Source organism: Trachurus trachurus (assembly GCF_905171665.1).
Source record: "Trachurus trachurus genome assembly, chromosome: 11".
Classification (NCBI taxonomy): Eukaryota; Metazoa; Chordata; class Actinopteri; order Carangiformes; family Carangidae; genus Trachurus; species Trachurus trachurus.
The window spans coordinates 31075555-31085055 of record NC_139904.1 but is presented as its reverse complement, the minus strand read 5'-3'; the positions used below and the strand labels follow the sequence as shown (position 1 = coordinate 31085055).

Here is a 9501-nt window from a genome sequence, read left to right as displayed (position 1 = left end):
CTCATGCACACAGGCAGTATATTCACTCCTGCCACCAGTCTCACTACTGAGACTGACAGGTGGTGGTAACACACAAGTTGGGTTACCTATGAGTTTCAAAAGCTAGCTAGCATAGATGTTAACAATGCAGATTTAGTATTATTTTAGCAAATAGGCATTTCCTTCCAGACATTTGTAAAGACAAATAACCTGAAGGACAACACTTTACTTAACTAAAAAAAAAAAAACTCCACCGGGTGCCTTTAATATATATCGACAGGTGCTAGTTTCTAGCTTCATTAAAGTTAAACTTTATTTTTGATATCTGGCCAAATTCTGGCCAAAAAAAAAACACACTTTCTGAATGTTGGTGACATTACAGCCCCTCGAACCAGATCAGCACAGGACCTCAGTGGGCTACAGTGGATTCGCTTCTTCAAACCAAACCTCTGGTCACATAATTGCATAAGGTAACCAATGGACCAGAAACAACAATAAACTGTCCGTGCCCAGAAGGCATCTTACAGCTGGTAGAACTTGTAGTTAATTGGGTTTTAAGGACGTCACGGTCCTTGCTACTTCCGTGTGCACTTGCATCCATGTGAAGTACGGATAGTGTGCCGTCATGTACAACATGGGAACTTGAAGGCTACAGAAAAAAAGACAACAAGGTAGTTAAGACTGAGTGATGATGTGTGTTTGGTCTGCAGAGGATCAGGAAGATTCTGGGTTGAACGTTGTCATCCAGTGGATTAGTTTAATCTCCAGCGATCATGTGGCCGCAGCCAAGATTAGTCGACCTAATTACCGCACATTTAGACACCCCATTGATTCCTAGTGGACTAGGACTACTTAGTAACACTGGTCTGTCAGACAGGGAAAGGGTCTGAAAGGAATCAAAGAAAGTAACAGAAATTAAAGACATAGAAAAAAAAAAGATTAAGACTGATTTAGAGTCTAATGACGCAGTAGGGGGCGGGGAATGCGTGTCTTCTGATTAGCTGAATACGAGATATTTGGCATTCTTTGTTATGGCATTGAAGGTGGATGGACACTGCCAGTGGTGCAGGGAGTGTGGATAAGAAGACCTCCGTTAGGGCAGAGGGTGGGGCCAGGGGGCAGGGGGCAGGGGGGCCGGGAGGTGGCTGGGGTTAAGATGGAGAATTTACACTTCGACCTCCTCATGCCATTTTCAGGAATTGATCCACTGTATCAGCTTCCACCGCCTCGGAAAACGATTCATAGTTCTGTGGAGAGGAAGAGAGTCAGTCAGCAAACAGAAAGAAAACAGTTCTGATAACAGTTGGCAAGATGAGCAATTCAGAAATATCTTTTTTTAAATGTTTCTAAAAGCGTGCATCAGATTTGTCAAAAAGTACATTTTGTATTTATTTTTGGCTTGATGTAATTTCAAATGACATTTGAAGCATTTTTAACAAAAGTAAGACTGAATGCCCCGGGAAATGTAAAATGGTGTAACCTAAAAAAAAAATGCTAAATAGCAAATATTTTCTATATGCATTGTAAAAATACACAAAAAAAAAAAAAACATTAAATTGAAACTGATTTTTTTGCTGGGTTTCTATATTTAAATTTTGGCAACACTGAGCACTGTTTTTGCTAAAAACACCACTTTTCTTCTAAATAATGTTACGAATTATGTATAATTTGTGAAGGAACATAGTGTTGCATTGCAAAAGTGAATTACATTTAATCCACATTTTAGCCCAGATTTATTTTCCTGTATGTAGTCAGATTTATATGAAAAAATACCAGTTATACCACCACCTCTCAGTATAACCCAGTGGACATCACAAGTGACAGTCTCTGAACTAACTGACCATTAAAATAAATGAGATTCCATAAAACTGATTACAGTGTTCATTCATGCAGGTAGGATTTACAGCAGGCCTGCTGTATCATAAAGATCAGTTTTACAGTATCTATGTGTACCTAACGGACTGGCATGTGAGGGGACATTAGCTTATTACTGGATGTCACAGCAACTCTTTCCCATGACTGGAAAATCACTGTGACATAGAACTCAAACATGTACAGACTCAAACAGCAGTTTAGGTTATTTTCTCACTCAGACACAGCTGACAAATAGAAAATAAAGACTGAATATCCATGTTGGATGAGTCACGCTGTCTGTTATATTACTGCAACAACAGCAGCTTGTAAATTAAAAAGTAAACAAAAACAGTGTTGTCCTAAAACAAAGCCCTGTGGGACGCCTGGTTTTTGTTTTAAGCTTCCACGTACAGCTGTTGTACTGCTGTCATTCCCCTTCTGTCTAAAATCCTCCCACACTTCAGATTAGGCCTGGGACGATAATCAATAAATCAATTAATCGCACGATAAATGAAAATGAATTCGATAGTTTTTCCGGCCTCGATAAATCGCCATGTACATGCGCACATTTGTTTTCCTCCAACCAGGCTGGATGACAAGAGGCTTCACTCTGTGCATCGGTCTCAGCACCTGGGCCGTTTGTTTTGCAGAATGAAAGGAGTGAACCCTCTTTTCAGTCATCCAGGATCTTTGTTTCCCAGAATGCATGTCGTGGCAACCGGCAGCGCTAGCGGTAGAGCTAAAGCTACGCAGCTAACAGCTGTTCTCGCTGCAGCGCTGTTAACACGTCACTTTTTAAAGTTTTAATATTTTTTCATGCCAGAAAGTCACAGTTTAGATCCCCAGTCTGTGGTCAGTTTATCCCAAGGGGGCAGTTGTGGATCTGAGAAGTGAAGCTCACTTCCGCGTTCAAAAAACTGCAATCCCCCCGGCTTCCTCTGGGGGCTGGTGTCAGAAGGGAGCATTCCCCATAGACCCCCATGTTAAAATCGCCGATTTTACATCCTCAGTAAACATGTTAAAAGCCTGGTGTCAGAACGTTTTTTTTTCTCAATCGATAGTTTCTACCCCCGCACACACTCTGAGGGGGGTGGATTTTTTTTAAACTCTACCGTTTTACTGTTATTAGGTTAAAACTCTGGCCAATTAGGGCGCGGAAATGTTGAGTGACAGGCCCGAGCAGCTCCGTGGACAGCTGCTTCGAGGCCAGTGGGCGGGTTCTCGGCGGTTCTCGGCCGGCCAATCCAACATGGCGCTGTCCAGGCCGCCATATTTGAGTCACAAAAACGACTCCCCAAAACCAATGGGTGACGTCACGGACGCTACGTCCATTCTTTTTACAGTCTATGGTTTATCCACATCGCCTGTTAGGAGATTTCCTCCGACGTGTTTGGAGCTAATGTGGTAGCAGCCAGCAGGAGGAGCGGGGCTTCCCACAGTCTGCAGCCGTCTGCAGCAGCTCACGGGCCGGTGTCCGGTCAACCTCCGTCATTGGGGGAGAAAACGATCTAAGAAAACTTATCAGCAGGTTTTTAGAGGTTTACCGCCGGCTGGTTTAATACTTTATAGGAGATAAATGCTAGTCTCATTGATGAAATCTTACATCTGTGGAAGTCACATTAGTTTGTTTGAATGAAAAGTGGAGCTTCAGGTGTGTAACGTTATTGAACAGAAGAGCTGCACTGCACTGTTTATTTATTTTATTTATTTAGGATAGTAGCTATATGTTCTTGTCATTCCAATTACAATGGTTAAAAAAAAAAATACTAATGAGAAATAAAAGTTTATCGCATTTAAAAGGGTCTACTTGCATTATTATGAAATATTATTATTATTATATTAGTGGTTAATTTGTTCTCAAAAAAATGTGTCAATAATATCGTTTATCGTCAATAATTTGTGGGACAATATATCGTCCAGCAAAATTTATTATCGTCCCAGGCCTACTTCAGATAATCCTCTGCAGGTTTTCTAGCTGCAGTTTGCATGCTGTTGTCATAATCAATGATGTACATTATGTGGATGAATCACCACAGTCTTCTCTCCAAGTGTTGTTGGATCTTTCTCTTCGCCCAAAACATTCCTCAGATGACACACGGAGAGAGACAGAGATTCCTTCATTTGGATTTATATTGGTCAATAGTGGAATACTTATCTAATCTAAATAAACCTGACAGCTAATTCATTAAAGGGATAGTTCACCCAAAATTCAAATTTCACTCATTATCTGAGTAATGAGAGTCCTCCGTCCCTTCTCTGAGGTATGGGGGAGTCCGCGCACCAGTATTTGTCCATATAATGGTTGTCAATGGATACCAACTTTCTTGGTCCAAAAAGACACACCAAAAAACATCCAAATACCTCCATACTGCTCGTCTGTAATGTCCCTCTTGTATTGAAGCCACGACATGAGAAATTGTTCCGCCGGTCAGTGCAAAACACGCGAGATTTGCACTGACACAGGAAGAGCAGTGAACTGAGACACTGGGAGCTTCCGCTACAAACAAGCTTAATATACAGACTTATTTAATTTTTTTTCGAAACAATTTCTCATGTCGGGGCTTCAATACAAGAGGGACATTACAGACGAGCAGTATGGAGGTATTTGGATGTTTTTTGGTGTGAATTTTGGGTGAACTATAGCCTGGCTCTCGCCAGACCCTTGTAGTTCCGCAAAGCTACGCTGAGCTCCACACAAGGGTCTGGGACTGCTCCATAGGCGATTCATTTCAGAAGGCGGGGCCTTGTAAAAAAAATCTTGTATGTGATTGGATAAACCACTTGTCCGTTATCTTGAATGACGTGCTACTTCAGCCACTCACTGCGAGCCACCATTGTTGTTTGACTCAAACAGTCGCTTCAGCGCTACGTCACACCTCAGAAAGTCCCGCCCGGCGATCCTGATTGGTTCATTATTTTTTGCTCCGGGGAAGAAGTTTGCATTGGCCTCGAGTCCAGACCCTTGTGCAGTGGCGAAAGTACCATTAATGCAAGTAATGCCGTTGCATTAGGGCCCGTGGCCAAAAAAGGCCCGCGGTGAACGGTAAAAAAAACAAAAATTAATAAAACATAAAAAAAAGTATCAATTGGTGGTATAGGCCCTACTGTATTAAATCATCTTGGCTTTTACATCATTACTGTAATTCATTAACGTTATTCTGGATTATGAACATGCGCGCGGGCATAGCCAGGTGACAGTTCTCCTGTTGTCGGCAGCGCGTCCCTGACCATCTCTCCCTGTCTCTTTCTCTCTGTGTCTCTCACGAGCAGTGACACGTTCAGCACCGAGACAGCGGACAGCGCTGTCACTCACTCAGGGCCCCGGTCCAGATGGAAACGGCTTTTTTGAATCTGGATAAATACTTTATCAGATCGGCATCGCGTCCAGGCGGACGGCGTTTTCGGGGGGGGGGGGGGGGTGAAAACGGTATTTTTTAAAAAGTGTCCCAGAGTGGGAAAATCTGAAAACGCCGCCCCAGCGTATCCGTCTGGACGGCCAAAACAGATTTTTTTCTAAAACGATAATGTCATGCCCCCCACCACTGTAGCCTACCTGTAACCTGAGACACACACCGCTGCAGCAGGCGACACATTGGACGTAACAACAGCGGCCGACTACCGTCGGGTCGCTCAGACGCTGCGGCTGAATCACACCTGTTTAATCATCACTGATATTTACTCTGACACAACTCCCTGTCAACATTTAATCCCAAATTTGAGTTTGAATACAGCAGGGGACTTTCCATCTTCTTCTCTGTCTTTAGTGTTTATGTGTGGCAGCGCTATAGCGCCACACACGCCTGGAGTAGCCTATACTACAGTCTAACACCCCCCCCCTTATTATTATAGGGCCCGCAAATTTTTTTTTTGCATTAGGGCCCGTAGCAGACAACTTTCGCCACTGCCCTTGTGTGAAGCTGAGCGTAGCGCCTCTGGTGGAGCTTTGCGGAACTACAAGGGTCTGGCGAGAGCCAGGCTAGGTGAACTATCCCTTTAAGTTAAAATAAATAACACAACAATATGTCGGCCCTTGACATCTTCTGTTCTGTTAGAGTCGAGTGTGTGCATGTGTGTGTGTGTTCCTCACCCCACAGTAGTGATCCTCATTGAAGAGCTGGGGAGGGACAGCTGTTGGGTCTCCTGCTTTGCTTCTCATCTCATCACGCAGCTCCCCGCCCACCGAGATGTCGATGAGCTCGTACTGAATGCTTTTACTCTCCAGGATTCGTATCACTTCAGCCTGCTGAGACTTCACCTGGGAGGAGGGAGAGGGAAAAACCACAGCAGCCGTTTGAAAGACGTGTTCAGCGCTCAGAGGGAGTTCATTTATGAAACCCCGAGCTAATGATCTGCACGTAGAGAGCAGAGACCCCTGCAAAAGGCTGACGGTCGCCATGCTGTTTCAGTCAGCGGAGTGAATAACAAACAGATGAAGGTCACACACAAAAAAAAAAACTGTTTAAACTGTCATTTCTCCTCTAGGGCGAGGGCATGCAGACATTTTTCTGGAAACAGTGCTGAGATAGAGGAAAACAAAGAATCAGCCTGAGCTTTATTAAGACTGTGCCTTTAAAAAGCAGCAGCTTTATCTGGCTGGTGGCTGATGATTAATAGACCCAGTGACCACTCTACTATCTTTATGTCAACTGAGGAAGTTGGGAGTGGGGGTTTAGTTCGTAAAAATGTGACCACACCTAACACCAACTGGAAAACACACACACAAAGCTGGCACCCATTGGCCCACACACACACACACACACACACAGCTGTAAGAGAACACCGCTGTGGCCATACGCAGAAAAAGAGGAATTGATTTTTGCTTGTTACACAAAACTGGGAAAGCAGATTCAGCAGTTTACAGCTGCTTTGGATTGTATGAAGTTTGGTGTGTGACTTAGACCACACACAATAACTCAAAAGGAGGCAATTTATTTTGAAGCACGCCCGACAGCTTAGATGTTCCGGTCTGCATTGATTCAATGGTGGAGACAGGAAAAGCCTTCCTGAATGTTGTGTGTATTACTTCCACTGCGGGACATTAAGTGAACTGTATTAAGAAAGATAAATGAGAAAAACCATGCATAAAAAAGGGATTGTTTTTATTTTTAAATGTCCCAGTGTGTCTTGGGTTGGGTGTGTTTTTATAATGGAAGGAAAATATTATTATAATCTAAACAAACTAAATATATAAATCTAAACCAATGCATATTAAAATAGTTAACAATCCATTGGTATCCAGAGGTCAGCTCACTGCTGCACAGGAGAGGGTTAAAAAAAACGAATCGCAGTCACAAAACTTTTCCACTACATGAATTCCTCTCAACTAATAGATACCAGATGTTTGGTCCAGTGCATCGCCGCCATACACTGTTTTCATAAAGTGCTGCAAAAGTTATTTTAGCGAGGGATGTGGTAGTGCACAGTGAGGTTATCTCTGTCTGCAGACCAGCCTGATGTCAGCCTGCTCTACTCCAATAATACTGTGATGTGTAGAAAAATGTAGCTATACTCCATGGCAAAATCAAACACTTAAAATCTTGTTTTCACATCAGCAATTAGGTTAAATATTAGTAATAAAATATTTGACTTTTACAGATACTGAAGACTCCACTGGTTAATTTGGTTTATCTACCAGGAAGCTCTTAGTTCAGAGGCATTATTGATTCACAGGGTCAATTATTGACAAATTCTAGTGATAGAGGAAGTGCTGCATATGAAAGATGAACTTCCTTTGTTTAGAAATGGGCCCTTGTGTGTGTAATGTATGTGCATGTGATTGACACCTGGGTGACTCTCTGTATTCGGTCTGATTGTTGAAAAAAAACTTCCAACCCTATAACAATGACTCACTACAGTGTTTTTGATACAGTGTTGAATGTTACAGGGTTGAAGATCCTGGCTTAAAGTAACCAATGATCCATAATTTGCCAAGACTTGTAGCATCATATGACTTTAGGAAATCATGAAATTATAATATTTTTCAACATGATTGTTTGTGTTTTCCTAAACAGTTGTTATCTATCATGTATGTATATAATGGAGTTGAAAGGTTGAGCTTGACAATCTCACAATAAAATAGAAGAGATGCTAACATTTCTCCTCTTTACAGTATGTTCTTCTAAAGACTTCAGTGATGTCACTTCCTCAATGCTGAGGTTGTTGAATTGAACCATTATTTTTTTTAAACAGGGGGAATTTGTCTACGTTGTTACAGGGTTGACCAAAACTAGGAGACATGATAAAATATTGTATATTTTTTGTTCAGATTTGTGTATTGTTTTGGTTAAAGTAGTCAGGAATATTATTATATTAACAAAAAAAATTAGGTGACTTGCAATTTTAATTTGTTTTAAATTCAATGAAAAACTGATTCTGGTCAACAGCGACATACAAATTTGGCTGTCATCCAGGATTTCTATTGCTTTTTTGTGTGTTTTATGATCCAAAGGCACATGGATCCATCAATTTATGGCTTTAAAATGCAAAAAGATAAAAAATAAAAATACATTTTTCTTTGAGGTTTAACCTGGGGGACCCACTGTGCAACGAATTCAGAGAATCACTCACCTAAGTTCCAATAATGAGTTTGTTGGAGGCCTTTACAGTGACTTCATACTGCAGCCTAAAACTGACTGGTTTTATATTAAGTTTGGCGAGCAGTTTCCGCACAGGAAGCGGATGCATAAAGGTCAATACAACTAGCTATTCTGGTCAGCTTATTGTGCAGATATGACACTATGATACTGTCGCTGTTTTTGATAAGTCATACCGTCCACACTTTGAAGCTAAATACCTGCAGAGTCAAATTAACGTTAGCTATAGCCAAACACCCTCCTCCCCTCCCTCCGCGAGCTTGACTTGCTCCGTCTGTACAAGTCCGTTATGTTAATGCTAATTCCCCCAGTGATAACTTTAACCTCTCCCCGTCGTAACGCTGACGGTTCAATAATGACATAAGTGTGGGCAGTGAGTGTGTCAGGCCCACTGCATTGTTAGTCAGGAAGGAGCTGCCTGTTAGTGAGGCTGCTAGGTGTGTCTGTGGGACTGACTGAGCACAGTTAGCTGCTGCTGCTGCTGCTGCTGCTACCGGAGCTCATAAACACAACAACCGGACCGTTAAACGTATGAAATGAGAGCCGCTCGACTCACCGTCCGCGAGGCAGTAACGGTGGTGTAGTACAGTTTGATTCCCATCGCTGCAGGTTCTTCCACACCCTTTGTGCGTCTGCTCCAGTGGCTTTCTGTCGCGTTCGCGTCAAGCTGAGCGGTTTATCGACGAGACGGGAAGGAAGTTGGCTGTTGCTTTCAAAATAAAAGACCACTTTTTTTTCCCTCTCTCTCTCTCTCTCTCTCTTTTTTTTTTTTTTTTTTTTTTTTACTCGTGTACCCTTTTTGCCTACATTCAGGTCATGATTCTGACGTTTTGTCGCTGAACTCCACCCTGTGCTTTTCTAAGCTGCTAACTTTAAGAAGCCAATCAGATAAGAATAAGGATGGAGAAGGGCAGCAGGCTAGAGCTGCTTGATTAAGACAAAAATCATATTCACAATTTTTTTTATGAGTATTGAAATTACGATTATTTAACATGATTTCTCATTTCAAAACAGCAAGTGTTCTGTTCTGTCTGTGTAGGATAGCCCTTCATGCACAATTCCCATGTAAGACATG

The 9501-nt window shown here is 42.2% G+C and overlaps 1 protein-coding gene across 1 annotated transcript; it reads right to left on the bottom strand.

Moving 5' to 3' along the window:
* Window positions 1-211: 211 nt before the first annotated feature.
* sh3bgrl3 (SH3 domain binding glutamate-rich protein like 3) lies at window positions 212-9087 on the bottom strand. Its single transcript, XM_083982834.1, has 3 exons — window positions 8983-9087; window positions 5921-6088; window positions 212-1226 (listed from the first exon to the last, which is right to left on the bottom strand). Exons 1-3 carry the CDS (start codon window positions 9025-9027, stop codon window positions 1161-1163), a joined length of 279 nt encoding a protein of 92 aa, XP_083838960.1. The 5' UTR covers window positions 9028-9087; the 3' UTR covers window positions 212-1160.
* Window positions 9088-9501: the final 414 nt, after the last annotated feature.

Coding starts and splice junctions, on each gene's coding strand:
- sh3bgrl3 (XM_083982834.1), bottom strand. CDS start 9,027: ATGGGAATCAAACTGTACTACACCACCGTTACTGCCTCGCGGACG. Junction 6,089..8,982: donor CCGTTACTGCCTCGCGGACG/GTGAGTCGAGCG, acceptor CCCTCCTCCCAG/GTGAAGTCTCAGCAGGCTGA. Junction 1,227..5,920: donor ATGAGGATCACTACTGTGGG/GTGAGGAACACA, acceptor TCCTCTCCACAG/AACTATGAATCGTTTTCCGA.